The sequence below is a fragment of the Heloderma suspectum genome, chromosome 5 (genome assembly GCF_057233095.1).
Source record: "Heloderma suspectum isolate Gila_16-S chromosome 5, 16-S_ref, whole genome shotgun sequence".
NCBI classification, from domain to species: Eukaryota; Metazoa; Chordata; class Lepidosauria; order Squamata; family Helodermatidae; genus Heloderma; species Heloderma suspectum.
The window spans coordinates 223000853-223017807 of NC_139462.1; the positions used below are offsets into that span (position 1 = coordinate 223000853).

General features: G+C 45.2%; 1 protein-coding gene across 1 annotated transcript in view; it reads right to left on the minus strand.

Annotated features, from left to right (window-relative positions):
• The window catches only part of LOC146345198 (sodium channel protein type 5 subunit alpha-like), a 79520-nt gene that overhangs the window by 28851 nt on the left and 33714 nt on the right, over nucleotides 1–16955 (minus strand). The window contains exons 12-16 of the mRNA XM_084859833.1: nucleotides 15620–16015; nucleotides 10417–10839; nucleotides 8614–8718; nucleotides 7466–7522; nucleotides 6920–7028 (exon numbers count right to left, since the gene is read on the minus strand). Coding sequence (XP_084715959.1) covers nucleotides 6920–7028; nucleotides 7466–7522; nucleotides 8614–8718; nucleotides 10417–10839; nucleotides 15620–16015 — 1090 coding nt within the window. The remainder of the gene's footprint in view (nucleotides 1–6919; nucleotides 7029–7465; nucleotides 7523–8613; nucleotides 8719–10416; nucleotides 10840–15619; nucleotides 16016–16955) is intronic.

Genomic DNA, 16955 nt, shown 5'->3' on the forward strand with positions numbered 1-16955 from the left:
AACAGGTATGTAAAAAACAACAACACAGAGAATGGTAAATCATAGGAAACTTTAATGAACTGTATTGACTGAACTATGCCATGTATCATCTTTTGTATTATTAAAGCTATTGTTATATATTATTTTCATTAGCAAACCATCCCATGACAATGGATCGTGTAGAGAAGAACGTTAAGAAAAGAAAATATAGTGAGGATTTTTTACAGTATGGTTTTACCTCAATAATTACAGCAGGAATTGAGAAACTGCAATGTGTTATTTGTTGTGAAGTTCTATCAGCCAAATCTATGAAGCCAAACAAACTAAAACACCATGTTGATAGCAAGCATCCGAGCTTTGCCGGCAAGGACACCAACTATTTTAGAAGCAAAGCTGATGGACTCAAGAAAGCCAGACTTGACATTGGTGGCAAGTACCACAAACAAAACGTAGCAGCCGTTGAAGCTTCCTATTTGGTGGCACTCAGAATCGCCAGAGCTATGAAACCTCACACCATTGCTGAGGATTTACTGTTGCCAGCAGCCAAAGACATTGTTCGAGTTATGATCGGAGACGAATTTGTTACGAAATTGAGTGCAATTTCCTTATCTAATGACACTGTCCGCAGAAGAACACAGTCAAAGTTGAAGATGTTCCTGAGACAGCGCAAGACGAGTTCATTGAACTTCTTAACAGCGATGCAGCGAGAACTGATTTCTCTACAATGCCAGTTACAAAATTCTGGATCAAGTGTTTGCAGTCATATCCTGTTTTGTCTGAGACTGTGTTGCGCCTACTTCTTCCATTTCCAACAACATATCTTTGTGAAACAGGGTTTTCCAGCTTGTTGGTTATCAAGTCTAAATACAGAAGTAGACTTGTTGTGGAAGATGATCTTCGCTGTGCTCTTGCAAAGACTGCCCCGAGAATTTCTGATCTGATGAGAAAGAAGCAATCTCAACCTTCGCACTGACGTTGGCTTTTTACGCATACTGTCGCAAAATGTAGCAATGTACATTTTGTACATTGTTGTTATATTAAGACTGTTACCCATGCTACACCATGCTTCAAGACAAAATTTCATTTATTTGTAATTAGAAATAAATATTTCACAATATATAATTACATATTGTTTTTGTGATTAATCACTATGCTTTAATTATGTTCAATCTGTAACAATGAAAATACATCCTGCATATCAGATATTTACATTACGATTCATAACAATAGCAAAATTACAGTTATGAAGTAGCAACGAAAAAAAATTATGGTTGGGGGTCACCACAACATGAGGAACTGTATTAAAGGGTCGCGGCATTAGGAAGGTTGAGAACCACTGCCCTAGAAGATCTGAAGTGGAAGCAGAAGACTTTGGGTATCTGTTGGGAGTGTTTCAGCTCTGTGCCTCCACCTATGTTCAACCTCTGTGCTTGTAAATGAATGTAAATATCACAAAATGCCATAGGCCTCCTGTGATCTCTTTCGAACGAAAACTGATCCCGGGTAAGCACTGCAGCCCTGGAACTGAACTTCTCACTGTACATGCGATGCTACTTTAGTCAGGGTTGCTGTACTGCTATGGGAGGGTGGTGAACTGGTGGCCAGAATTTTTATCTGGCCTCTGGCACCCCTACCAAGTTTTAATCCAAGTGTGGCAAAAGGTTTTCCCATAGATTCTCTCATAAGAAAATGTTGTAGGAAACTAGAGATATTCTTCACTTGATATGACTTACATTAAAAATTAAAAAGAGAGATCAGCATGTATGTAATACATAAACCACATATTGGTAGACAACACTCTATGCCTGATCTCTCCAAACTGCTAGGATCTCTTCAAACTGGGAGAATGGGCATCAAAATGGCAAATATGGTTCAATGTAAGCAAATGTAAAGTGATGCACATTGGGGCAAAAAATCCCAACTTCACATATCATTTCACATATAAGCCTGAAGCCCGACCATTTCAGTCGGGCTTCAGGCTTGGGCATGGGACAGAAACGGCCTTGGTCGCCTTGGTGGATGATATGAGGAGGGCTCTGGATAGGAGCAAATGCTCCTTCCTTGTTCTCCTCGACCTCTCAGCAGCTTTTGATACCGTTGACCACGATATCCTCCTGGACCGCCTGGAGGGGTTGGGCACTGCAGACACTGTATTGCGGTGGTTCCGGTCCTTCCTCTCCGGCAGGTACCAGAGGGTAGCACTGGGAGAGGAGGTTTCGGACCTGTGGCCACTCACTTGTGGGGTGCCACAGAGTTCCATCCTCTCCCCGATGCTATTTAACATCTATGTGAAGCCGCTGGGGGCTATCATCAGGAGGTCTGGGGTGCGGTGACATCAATATGCAGATGACACACAACTCTACCTCTAGTTCAGATCTTCACCAAGGTTGGCCATAGAATCCCTGTCCAAATGTCTGGAGACAGTGAGTGGCTGGATGGGGAGGAATAAGCTGAAGTTGAACCCTGACAAGACTGAGGTACTTTTGTTGGGAGACAAGAGGAGGCTGGAGGATGTTGACCTGGTGTTGAATGGGGTACGGCTACCCTTGAAAGACCAGGTCCGCAGCCTGGGGGTCATTTTGGACTCCCAGCTGTCCATGGAGGCTCAGGTGTCAGCTGTGAGCTGGACAGCGCTGTATCAACTCCATCTGATTCAGCGGCTGCGCCCCTTCCTTCCCGACCATCTGCTCCCATCGGTAGTACATGCCCTGGTCTCCTCTCGTTTAGACTACTGTAATGTGCTCTACGTGGGGTTACCCTTGAAGAAGGTTCGGAAGCTGCAGCTGGTACAGAACGCGGCGGCTTGCCTGATTAAAGGCAGCCGCCGGAGAGATCACATCACTCCAGTGCTGAAGGAGTTGCACTGGTTACCAGTTGTTTTCCGGGCCAAATTCAAGGTGTTGTTTTTGACCTTTAAAACCCTATACGGTTCTGGCCCAGCCTATCTTAAGGAGCGCCTCCAGCAACACCAGACAGGCTGCTTAACAAGATCAGCCTCGGATGGCCTTCTCTCTGTCCCATCAGCCAGGACAGCTAGACTGGTGGGGACGAGGGAGAGGGCCTTTTCTGTGGTGGCCCCCACACTGTGGAACTCCCTCCCTAGGGAACTCCGCCATGCCCCCTCTTTAATGAGCTTCTGCCGTGCATTAAAAACATGGTTGTTCAGGGAGGCATTTGGGGTGGGTTAGGGTATTTTAGAAAATGTTTTTATTGTAGAATTTTATTGTTTTAAACTGTTTTATTATATGCTTTGTACATCACCCAGAGTGGCTGGGTGACCAGCCATATGGGCGATTAATAAATTTAATAAATAAATAAATAAGCAAGCTGATGGGATCAGAGCTAGCAGTGACTGTCAGGATTCCTTTTGCCCCACTGAACATCAAACGCCGAATCAAACACAGACAAGAGGCTTCATTCTACAGCTTTTAATCCATTACCACAAAGGGTCATACAGATGCAAATTCTCAGTGACTCTCAGTCTGCAAGGAAATGCCTTCAGGGGGTTCAAAAGGTAGTTACGAAAGCTGCCCACCGTTTGAAGAGGAAGGCGGTCTCACTAGCCTAACTTGGGGGGGGAAGGTCTCTCTCTCTCATGAAGCTTCTAAGCGCAGCTTTTCACGCAAGACCAATCGGGTAGACCGTCTAAGTTCCACCCCTATCGTCTCTCTGTTTGCTGTGCGCCTGTTCCTGGTGTCTATTAAATCAGACTCCCCAAACCCCGCCTCCTCCTGTTTGCTGTCTCTCACGGGGGGAGGGGGTGTGTGAAGAGGGACCCTCATCCTCCACCAGCTGGACCTTTGAAACCTGAGGAGCCTGCCTAGCCATGTCTGGACTAGCCTGGGAACATACCTCCCCCCCATCTAGAGGTTTTTCTTCAGAATCTGAACTACTATCCCACTCCCTACGCTCAGAAACACATCGACCAAGAAAGAGATCTTGGGGTTGTGATGGACAGCTCAATGAAAATGTCAACCCAGCATGCAGCTGCTATGAAAAAAGGCAAATTCCACATTAGGCATAATTAGGAAAGGAATTGCGAATAAAACTGCCAAGATCACACTGCCCTTATACAAAACTATGGTGCAACCACACTTGGAATACTGTGTACAGTTCTGGTCACCACACCTAAAAAAAGATATTGTAGAGTTGGAAAAAGTGCAGAGAAGGGCAACTATGAGGGAAGGTTACAAAAGGTGGGATTGTTTAGCTTGGAGAAAAGGTGAGTAAGGGGAGATATAACTGAGGTGTACAATGCATGGTGTGGAGAAAGTGGATAAGGAGACATTTTTTCTCCCTAGAATCATAGAATAGTAGGGTTGGAAGGGGCCTACAAGGCTATTGAGTCCAACCCCCTGCTCAATGCAGGAATCCAAGTCAGAGCATCCCTGACAGATGGCTCTCCAGCCTCATCTTGAATGTCTCCAGTGTGGGAGAGCCCACTATCTCCCTAGATAATTGGTTCCATTGTCCTATTGCTCTAACAGTCAGGAGGTTTTTCCTGATGTTCAGCCGGAATCTGGCTTCCTGTAACTTGAGTCCATTATTCCGTGTCCTGCACTCTGGGATGATGGAGAAGAGATGCTGGCCTTCCTGTCTGTGACAACCTTTCAAGTACTTGAAGACCGCTATCCTGTCTCCCCTCAGTCTTCTCTTCTCAAGGCTAAACATGCCCAGTTATTTCAGTCTCTCCTCATAAGGCTTAGTTTCCAGTCCCCTGATCATCTTTGTTGCCCTCCTCTGAACCCTCTCCAATTTGTCTACATCCTTCTTAAAATGTGGTGCCCAGAACTGGACACAGTACTCCAGATGAGGCCTAAACAGTGCTGAGTAGAGGGGAACTAGTACTTCCCAGGATTTGGAAGCTATGCTTCTATGAATGCAGCCTGAAATAGCATTTGCCTTTTTTGCAGCCACATTACATTGTTGGCTCATATTCAGCTTGTAATCGACAACAATTCCAAGATCCTTCTCATTTGTAGTGTTGTTGAGCCACGTATCCCCCATCTTGTAACTGTGCATTTGGTTTCTTTTTCCTAGGTGCAGAACTTGGCCTTTATCACTATTAAATTTCATTCCGTTGTTTTCTGCCTAGCGCTCCCGTCTATCAAGATCACTTTGAATTTTGTTTCTGTCTTCCAAAGTATTAGCTATCCCGCCCAATTTTGTGTCATCTGCAAATATGATCAGCATTCCCTGCACCTCCTCCTCCAAGTCATTAATACAAATGTTGAAGAGCACTGGGCCCAGGACTGAGCCCTGTGGTACCCCACTCGTTACTTCTCCCCAGTTTGAGAAGATCCGATTGAGAAGCACTCTTTGAGTCCGATTCTGTAGCCAACTGTGGAACCACCGGATCATTTTTTCATCTAGCCCACTTTGAGCTAGTTTGCTCATCAGGATATCATGGGACACTTCGTCGAAAGCTTTGCTGAAGTTGAGGTATGTGATGTCCACAGCATTTCCATAGCCCACAAGGGAGGTTACTTGATCAAAAAATGAGATCAGATTCATCTGGCAGGATTTGTTCTTGACAAATCCATGCAGGCTTCGAGTAATCACGGCATTGTTTTCAAGGTGCTTACAGATGGATTGCTTTATCATCTGCTCCAGAATTTTCCCAGGGATTGATGTCAGACTGACTGGTCTGTAGTTCCCAGGTTCCTCCTTTTTACCCTTTTTGAAGATAGGGACAACATTAGCCCTCCTCCAGTCATCTGGCACTTCACCTGTCCTCCATGATTTCACAAAGAGAATAGACAGCGGTTCTGAGAGTTCTTCTGCCAGTTCCTTTATTACTCTAGGATGCAGTTCATCTGGCCCTGGAGATTTGAACTCATTCAAAGTCATTAGTTGTTCCTTGACCATCATACTCGATGGTCAATCTCATCATAATCAAACCCAAAGGGGTCATCCCATGAAGTTGATTAACGGTAGATTAAGGACGGATAAAAGGAAGTACTTCTTCACACAGTGCATAGTTAAACTATAGAATTTGCTACCACCAGATGTAGTGACGGCCACGAATTTCAATGGCTTCAAAAGTGGGTTAGACAAATTCCTAGAGGATGAGACTATCAATGGCTACTAGTCCTGATGGTTATATGGTACCTCCAGTATCAGAGGCAGTCTGCCTATGTACGCCAATTGCTGGGGAACGCGGGGGGAGGGTGCTGTTGCACTCATGTCCTGCTTGTGGGTTTCCTGTGGGCATCTGGTTGGCCACTGTGTGAACAGAATGCTGGACTAGATGGACCCTTGGTCTGATCCAGCAGGGCTCTTCTTATGTTCTTACGATTGTGTATGCTCTATAATATCTCGATGGTGCCAATTTTGTTGTAGAGCCTGCCCTGGCCATTCTTGAAGTCAGTTTGCACTTAAAAACACTTTTAGAGCCATAGGATGGCTATTGGATAACAGAACAGCTCCCAAGAAAACAGAAGTTGGCTATCCCATGTCTACCTCCGTAGTCAGTAAATCTGTGACACAGGTGCTATAAGTCGCAGAAGCAGCGGGTTTTGTGGCACTTATGGGACAAAGCAGGAGGGCCCATTAGCCTGGCTACGGCAGAGGATTATGATGTGCTGGATTGCGGCTGCTTCTTCACATCAGTAGATCAGAAGCAAAATCATAGTACAGAGGGCTACATATGTGCTGTAACATATACCAGAATGGCACTGCCTCCTACAGTGTGAATGGCTTATAACACCTTTGCCCAAAAAGGTTGACTACCACCACCACTTATTTAAAAACAATTAAGGGTGCAATCCTATGCATGTTTAGAGACAGAAAAAGCCCTACAATTCTCAGCATGCCCCAGCCAGCATGGCTGGCTGGGCTATGCTGGGAATTGTAGGACTTCTTGCTCTCTAAACATGCATAGGCTTCCACCCAAATAATTGAGAGTAACAAATTCTGTGCCAAGAATGCTGACTCTCACCTTGTGGAAAACAGTCCTTAGGCTCCTTCTTGATTAGAGGCAAATGATAGGCAGGAGACCTCTGATCTACTGTGCTGGCCTCAGAAGCGCTGGTGTCTTGATCCAACCTCTGGTCAAGAGAACGTGATGAGAAAAATCAGTATGCTCTCAAGGGAATGGATTCACAAGGTTAGGGGTATGATTCATGAGGGCCTTTCAGTTATAGCTTATAGGCACTATTCGGGGCCATGCAATGGGAAAGTGCTATTGCTCAGTGGTGGAGCGCCTCCCTTGCAAGCAGAAGGCCCCGGGTTCTACAAAGAGTGCTGGGAAAGACACTATCTGAAAACCCAGAGTACTACTGCCAGTCTGTGTGGACAATATAGAGCTGGATAGACCAATGACCCTGAAACCAGTGGAGGCGGCTGGCTCCTATTTCAGTGGGGCACTGAATCCACTCTGGGTTTCCGTCAGAACCAGTCAGGAGCCATGAAAAGTGCTGAACCCCATCTCCAAAATGGGTTCAATGCCTTTGACAGCTCCTTTAGAGTTCTGACTGGTTCTGACCGAAACCCAGAGCAGACTCACCGCCCCACTGAGATAGGAGCCAGCCACCTCCACTGCCTAAAACACATTCAGGAAAGGCAGCCTGGAAGAGATATGTGATGAGCTCCCCACCTCGCTAACCCTGCCCCTGGAGTGGGAGACCTGCTGACATTTCTCTGCCTTTCCTCTTGGCAAAATGACATTGTTTTGCCCTCCGCTGCCCTGAGCAACCCTCAACTGGTTGGGGGTCTGCAAAGGTATTGGAAGAGCAGAGCAGAGCTGGCCAGCCTGGAAATGCAGCACATGATGCAATATTGGGGAGGTTCCTGTGAGCCTACCTTGAACCACACTTCTATGACCATCCACTTGCTACCACCAAACCAGAGATGGCCAGGAGTCACGGGGGGGAAGGGAGGAAGTCCCCCCCTTTCTTTCTTTGGGGAGGGAAAGTCTTACGTAGGCTCCCCCAGTCTCGTGTCCACTTTCTGAATCTCCCTCTCCACCTACGTTTTCTTTCTCTCTTTTTGCTAAGGGCTCGCAAGAAATTATGAGCTCTGCTCCACCCTGCCAAACCACTCAAAGGCAAGAAGTCATCTGGAGGTCCAAGGGCTGAGCTCCCTTCTCCTCCAGCCACAAAATAAAGCCTGCTTTCCCAGCCCCCAAAGAAGTTGCCATGCTCCCCTCAAGGGGAGAAAGAAAAATACTTCTAAAGTTAAAGTGGAACACACAGTGTTGTGGTGGTAAATTCCAAAGTGCAGGCACTCATCGTGACAGTCACCATAGTCACACCCGCAAAGAGCGTTTAGAATTGCAGGCAGCTGTGTTGATCCATATCAACAAAGCAGTTCTAGCCATTTTCATCTCCACCAGGAACAGGTCGTTTGTAAAGCTAAGGGGTCTTAATGGCCCATTCAGGACCAAGCCACCACAAAAGCCTTTGCATTACAACAGGGAGCAATCTATTGTTACTGGAAAATTAATTTTCCCCCAGCTATCTTGAGGATTGCAGCAAAGCCCAAAGGGAACAGGGGATTCTGAGGAGGTGATGGTGACAAGATCCCTGGCTCCAGTGCAGCACTGGGAACACACCAGTTTCCTGGAATGCAAAACACCACTTTCTCTTTCTCAGGAGGCGATGAAGCAATTATGACCATTTTTGTTTGCCTTACCTTGGGAACATCCAACGACCAAACACTTGTACTTTCAGAAACCTGAGAAGATCGTCTTTGTTTTGACCTTTTGAATATCTCTCTCCTGTTTCGCAACTGGTTGTCCTAAGGAAAGGTATCCAAGGGTATCCAATGAACAATTCATTTTCATTGTAAATGTTTTGCTCCTTAACCTTCCATACACAAGATCACACAAGAAGCTACAGTACCAAATGTTCAAGGCCTTCTTTTAGAAACAGAAATAGAGCTCGATTCAGGAGATAACAAAGTAAAACTTAAAAATGTAAAACATTCAATGGGGTTCAATATGAATGCATACTGTAAGAGGTAAATGATGCATACATGATACTATTACTTTACCATAGGTAGCGTATGAACACCTTTGATCATGGAACATGCTCTGTCATGCATTGTAAACACATAAGAGCCACCCTTCTGAATCAGACCAAGGATCTATTTAATCCAGCATTCTGTTCCCCAAAGTGGCTATCCAGTCTTTGGGTGTTCATGAGTAGACCATGAATAGGGGAAGGCCAGCACCTTCTTTGGTCCCACCATCAGCTATGCAGGAGTATACAGTCTCTCACAGGGAATTTCAATTTAGTTACCATGGCTAATAGATAACTGTTAGGGGTGTACGGACCTCACCTACCTGGCTGCTGGGGGGTCTGCAGGGAGGGAGGCGATCCGGTCCTCCCGCCGGAATCTTCCCCAGCCGGCTCCGCTCCGCGGCGAGTCCACAGAGCTGCTGGCTCAGGCCGGCCACTGCCGGACTTCCGGACGCAGCTGGTCTACGGACGCAAATGGCGTCCGGCATAGCGGACGCCATTTGCGTGCCTCCCTTTGGCCATGATAGGCTACATAAAGATTTACGTAGCATATCACGGCAAAAAGGGAGGAGGCACGCAAATGGCGTAGTGGACGCCATTTGCGTCCTTCCCTTTTTGCTGTGATAGGCTATGTAAAGATTTACGTAGCCTATCACGGCAAAAAGGGAAGGACGCAAATGGCGTCCGCTATGCCAGACGCCATTTTGCATCCGCACGGGGCAGCGGACAGACCCGGCCGGATCCGGAGCCAGCAGTGCCAGCCTGCCAGGTAGGATCAGGCTGGGTCGGACTTCGCGGGGTGGCGGGGTCCATTCCGCCACGGACTCCGGGGGGCTGGATTCTAAGAATCCAGCCTCATTGGAGTCCGTGGCGGAATTCTCTGCCATCCCTAAAACCGTCTTGTCGATAGACCTAATTTGTCTAATCCTTTAAAAGGCATCTAAGCTAGTGGCTAACACTCCCTCTAATAGCACACTCAGGTGATGAGTGCTGTCGGGTTATTCTAAATTAGGACTGCTTTATTGCAAAGTTTTTACAGACTCAACAATTAGCAAAGTTAGAAAGCAACAGTTGGCAAAGTGAGCGAATATGTTCTAGGAAACGTCTGGCACACTATGGAAGCATTCCAAGTTTCTTTTCTTAGGTTCCCCTTTTCTTAAGGCCTGTTGCTAGGGTGCCTCTAACCCTTGCTCTTAGTTATAGCAGTCAAACTAAAAATGATCTTTTAGCAAAATAAAAATGATTCCTATCAGTGCCAACATGAATGCAGCCAAAACTGGGCCACTGAGAAACAAGAAGGAGGGATAAACATGCTCAGGGGAACTCCAAGTTTTACAGAAGTACAAAGAAAAATCTTTTACAAAAACTGTAAGAGGGCAGAACCCAACCAAAACCAGCCCAATGTGGATGTAATCATGCTCAGTAGCCACAGAACGTTGGAAATAGTTCCAGTTCCAATGCCTTAGCATCATACCTGCTTACTGGGCTCCATTTCTGCAGTGATAGGCTCTTCATCTTCACTTAAACTGTCTTGTTCAGCAAGGGGAACACAGACAAATGTATCAGAGCCTGTTGTAAAATCTTCCTGTTTTCCACCCGCTACAGGGTTCTCCCAATTTCTTGAACTTTTATTGTTGGCGCAGTTCTCTTGGATGTCCATTGGCTCAGTGGCATAGGCCTTTTGGATGGTAACCATCACTTTCTTGTTTTTTGTCCTTGCCGTCTTCAGCTTTTGCAGGAGCACATTACAACACTGATCCCACAGCAAATGTTTGACAAATTGCAGACCCCTCTGAATGTGAGCCAAGACCACCTGACACTCCTTTCCATTTGCCTCAGATTCCGGATCACTGCTACTGAAGGAACTCAGCAACAAAGCAATAAAGAGGTTGAGGACCTGGGTGAAAAGTAACCAGATGAAACAAACAGTGACCGGGGGTGAGAGAGACCATATTGGCACAATCGTATGCATGTTTGGATGGGAAAAAGTCCTACAGCTCCCAGAACTCCCCAGCCAGCATGAGCATTGGCTGGGGAATGCTGGGAATTATAGGACTTCCTTCTGTCTAAACATGCATAGGATTGCGCCCTTAGGCTTCAGTCCTACACTCACTTACTGGGAGTAAGTCCCATTGAATTCAACAGGGCTCACTTCTGAGTACACATGTATAAGACTGCACTGTCAAGCAATCTTTCCTTGGTATACAGATGTGATGCTGAGAAAGCATCCCCTGTCAGACAGCCTGTAGTCAAAAAACTAAGAGCCAAGCCACACTATCAGCAGCCTCATATGATGTAAGAAAATGTGTTGCTGGACTGTACCATTTCAGACTGGCAAATCCTTGCCCTTTAATAGAACTTCGAGTATCAAGGACTTGGGAAGCTCCAGTAGCTCTGTGTACAAAAGGGAATTTCCTGTTTCCCTCCTCCTATAATAACTGGGCAGTGGCTGGCCAAGACCATGGAGAAACAGCAAGTGGGTGGGAACATGTCAAGCGTAACCTCAGCCCCCCACCTCCACCCCACCTGCAGGGACTGGTGAGTGAGTCTTCCCCTTTTAATAGGTCTGGGGGCAACCAAGAACATGACTTGTGCTTATCAATTCCTCTCAGCCCATGCTTTTCCATTCAAGACTGGGGCTAGACAAGTAGCTTCCTCATCATCTAGCACCAAACCCCAGCGGTCAACTCTAGAGGACAATTGCATGACAGTGCTAGACTGCTGAAATGCAGGGCTAAGCAAGCAGTGATCTACTCAGCACTCACATGTGATTGTGCTACAGAGGAGAAATTTCCAAGTCATTTATCCCTCCCAGTGATACTTTGCAGACCCAGACTTGTTAGACATAACAGCAACCAAGAGGTGATTTCTTTGAAATATTTGCCCTTCAGTTTGAAAAACGTCCAGGACAGCTTACACATCAAGAATGAAAATAATATTATAAGTAATATTACAAAATAATGACCAGAGCAGCAGAAGGCTTAAATGTATTAGAAGCATTAACCAGATGAAAAGTATATTAAAAGGCCTGGGCAAAGAAGACAGTCTTTACCTGATGGCTAAAAATACATGTGATTTGGCAGCAGAATAACCTCTGTGAGGAGAGCATTACCCAACCAGGATGCCATCACTGAGAAGGCCCTTTCCCCAGTCAACAGCTGCCTCTCCTCCAAAGATAAGGACACCTGGAGAAGGACCTCTGAAGATTATCATAACATTTGGGCAGGTTCATGCAGGACTCAGTGGTTCTTTAGTTATGCAGGTCCTAAGCTGTATCAGTTCTAATGTTAATACCAATACTTTGAATTTTATTCAGAAATGCGCCAACAGCCAGTGGAGTTTTTTGAGAACAGGGGAGACGTGTTCCATTCATCCATCCTAATCAACAATCTAGCAGCTGTAATTTGGACCGATTTATTTGAGTAGTCTTCAAAGACAGCCTTATGTACAACAAATTGCAGCAGTCTAGTCTGGAAGTTACCAAAGTGTGAATAACAGTGACTAGATTATCTTTATCCAGGAAGGCTTGAAGTGGACAACACCAGCCTTAGCTGACAGAAGGCATTTTGTGCCATGAAAGCCACTTGGGCATCCAAAGATGAGGCTGGGGGCATGCACCCCAATCCAGAACAGGTTGAATACCACCTCACAGGTTATATAAACTACCTATCATCAGTTCCTCCATCTTGCCTGGATTGAGCTTCCAATTTAGGGGGCTCTTAAGAGTCTATTACTGATTTCAGAAATCAATTCAGTACCTCCATAGTCTCATCTAGATCTGATGAAATGTAGGGATGTATGAGAATTTTGTTTTTGGTCGCAAAACATACGAGCATGCCCCGTTCAAAGCTCTGAACGCAAGCGCAACCACGTGACTGCTGAAAATAGTCATAAATCATCAAACACATGCTTCTGTTTTTCTCGTTCTGGATTCCCAGTCTGATTTGCTCAAATTCCTGATTTCTGCAAATTTCCTTTGCAGACTGAATCAGCCCCGCTTTACTCTATGGAGGAAAGTTGTGCCACTTTGGGGGAAGTTGCACAAATCTCCCGTTCGATCACTACTCAATTTGCACAAGTTTCCCATTCGCACTGAGCAAGCAGTGGTCACAAACACAAATGGAAATAGGGCACTAGGCAACAGTGAGACGATGTTCAGAGAATCCTGGCGGTCTCAAACATTGTTCATTCACCCATCCCTAATGAAATGGAGAAATAGAACTGGAAGTCATCAACATATTGATGGCACCTTATTCGAGATCCCCAGATGACCTTACTCATAGATGTTTAACAGCATGGAGAGACAAAATAGAGCCCTGTGGAACAACCTAGCACAAGTGCTGTAGGGTAGAGTAATAGTTTTCAGGCACACCTTCTGGAACTGGCCATCCAAGTGCTTCTGCTCCCATCCCAGAAAGCCAGTCTAGAAGAATACCATGCTCAGTTGCATTAAAAGCTGCTGGAAAATTAGGATTGTGCTCCCACTGTCCTTTTCCCAGTGTGGGACATTCATCAAGGTGACCAAGGCAGCTTCAGTGCTGAACCCAGATTTAAATGGATCCAGATAATCACCAAGGATGTATGTTGGGATGAATATTAGGTTCTAAGAACAAAGGGTTGGATCCAGATCTGGAAATTGGTGGGACTTAAAATCAATGGTAGTGGATATGCGTACATCAACCACAATACTAAATATTTTTTAAAAAATTAAGCTACAGTGGGAAGGAAAAGTATTACTTATTTTCAGTGATCTCACAGGCACTATTTATTTATTTATATATTTATTGCATTTATATCCCGCCTTTTTTCCTCTTGCAAGGAACCCAAGGCGGCTTACATGATCCTCCTCCTCTCCCTTTTATCCTCACAACAACAACCCTGTGAGGTAGGTTGGGCTAAGAGTCTGTGACTGGCCCAAAGTCACCCAGTGAGCTTCCATAGCTGAGTGGGGACTAGAACCCGGATCTCCCGGCTCCCAGTCCAACACTCTAGCCACTACTCCACACTGGCTCTTTCCCTCTGATGCAATGATACTGGATACTTCTATCCAGTAGTGGTGAACCTCTACCCCTCCAGATGTTTGTTGGACTACAATTCCCATTATCTCTGATCATTGGCCATGCTGGCTGGGGCTGATGGGAGTTGAGGGCCAGGGGTTCCTCATCCTTGCATTAGGAAGTTGCTACAGGTACACACACATATTTCTGGGTGGTGCCAATTTACACATTTTTCAGGTACAAGTTGAAACTGGCCAAACTGGTATAACTTTGGGCAATGTTTGAACAGAAAAGATAAATATATGTACCACAGGCAACAATAGCTCTAACGTACTGCCCTTGAAAAATTATCATTTAGAAGAACCACCCACCGCCCAGCAATCTCTCTCCTCCGTCGGGAGACATCTGCAAAGGGATGTGGAAAAGCAGTACATCTTAGTGTAGAACCCCTCAAGGAAATGTACTATGTAGGTCTGAGACCTCCTCAGTGGAGAAGGATTCTCTGAATGAGAGAAGTTGGTCTTATTTCCCTCTTTGTCACAGGAAGAAGCATTGCAGAGGGCTAATTATCTCTGATGGAGGCAGGAGAATGGGGAAGAAGGACCCTCCTTGCACCAGAACTTCATGGTATGCATGATTCCATTTCCTTGTCCCCGGAGAAAAAAATGGATGTCTGAATCTCTCAGAGGAAAAGTCCCAAAATGTAGTTAATTTGTATAAATCAGCATACATTTGTACAAATGAGTCAGGCACCTGTCCAGCATGCCCAGATACAGGCTCAGTTGAGAGCCTCCTCCTTCCTCCTACCTGTCGCTGGTGAGGCCATCAGAGGGAAAGAAAGCAGCCGTCAGCAGGCACCCTTCCATCATGCCTGGATCTGTATGAAGCAGCAGCCCTTGCCCTGTTTCCGTGACTTGCTGAACTTTAAAACCTAGAATCTAGTGCCTGAATGTGCTTTTTCCCCCTCCCCCCTCCCCCTCCCCCTCCCCTTTCCTTTTGTGTCATGCCTTTTAGGTCGTAAGCCTGCAGAGCCTTTTTGGTTAAAGGGCAGATAATGTAATAAACTCTAGGTTAGTGCGGCTGTTTTATTGATTCCTATGCTGTTTATTGTTTTGCCTCATACTGCATTTTATTCTTTTAAATATTTGTATTGTATTTATATTTTTAACTGTTCTATGGCATTTTAGTTTTTGCTGGAGGAAAATTCTGAGAGTGCCTTGGACTGCAAGAAGATCAAACCAGTCCATCCTCCAGGAAATAAAGCCAGACTGCTCACTGGAGGGAAGGATCTTAAAGGCAAAACTGAAGTACTTTGGCCACATAATGAGAAGACAGGATACCCTGGAGAAGATGTTGATGCTAGGGAAAGTGGAAGGCCAAAGGAAGAGGGGCCGACCAAGGGCAAGGTGGATGGATGATATTCTGGAGGTGACGGACTCGACCTTGGGGGAGCTGGGGGTGGCGATGGCCAACAGGAAGCTCTGGCGTGGGCTGGTCCATGAAGTCACGAAGAGTCGGAAGCGACTGAACAAATAAACAACAAATCTGCACAGAGAACATTAGTTATTGGGCGGATTTAAAATGTAATTAAATAAATAGTAAAGTATTGTTGAAAAGGGGCCCCTAAAGAAATAGATTAAAATATGTCCCATAAAGTCAGGAAAATCTTTGAAAACTTACCACTAGGTTTCCTAACACCAGGACTAGCATGAACAGAACAATGCATCGGCCTTCTCCAGCAACCTGCATACAGTCCCACATGGTCTCAATCCATTCTCCACATAGAATTCGGAATATAATAAGGAATGAATGTAAGAAGTCTTTCATATGCCACCGTAATCTACATATTTCATTGGCATTACTAAAGTTGCAGCTTGGCATCTTTTCATTGATACAAATGCTAAAGTTAGCTTTATGGTAATAGTCCCCAAAGGCCTGTTTGCCAACCACAGCAAAAATGAATATGGTGAAAACCAAAACAAGGGTGAGGTTACCCAGTGGGCCCACTGATTTCATCATGATTTTCATGAGCTTATTTAAGGCTGGCCAAAACTTGGACAACTTGAAGATTCTCAGCTGTAGCAGGGGGGAGGCGGGGAGACAGAGGGAGAGAGAGAGAGAATAGCACCAGAAAAGAGAGGTTAGATTCTGGTCTTTCAGTACTGAGTTATTAAAAAGAGAGAGAGAGAGAGAGAGAGAGAGAGAGAGAGAGACTGGTCTATAGATAAAACATCTGTGCCCTAGTCCAGCACTATTCATGTGTAGTTATGTATGACCATTTGCACCAAAAGAAGATGGAAATGCTCATTTGGATGTGCAGCCACTTGAAAGCAATGTAGTACAGATAAAGGACACCTGCATTTGAAGGTGTGCATGTCATTCATTCTTGCAGTTCCTGTTCCAGAGGAGATCACTATGAGGGTGGAAGCATGCTTCCACATGCAGATCTCTCTTTCTGGACCAGGATGCTTATGTTCCCCAATGAAATGCAATTCTCTCATAACAGTACTCTGTACTCAAAAGAATACCAACTCAACCGGACGTGTCTTTCATTGTGCGCCTTGTCACTTTGCATTTCATTTCACCTTGTGCTGTCCTGGTACTACTCTCACATATTTATTATACATCAAATCATATCGTAGCAAACAGAAAATGTATGTTAAAGGTTACAAAATATGGTTAAATGTGTTTTGCCAAAAATAAGGCAGCGGTTAAGTTTGTTTGTTTATTAACTTTATATCCTGCCTTTCTACTACAAATGGCATTCAAAATGGTGTTTTACAATAGCAAAACACAGATTAAAAACAATGTCTTGATGAAAAGATGGAAACAAATTAAAAACACAATTAAAACACAGCAATAAAAGAAAACAGAAATAAAACAGGATCCAACCAGTTAAAACCCCTTCAGTAACAAACCAGCTTACATACCAAAGGTCTGCCTGAATAAAAACATTCCTGCCCACGGGTGGAAGTGCAACCAAATGGCAGCTGCCCTTGCCTACCTTGGCAGGGAG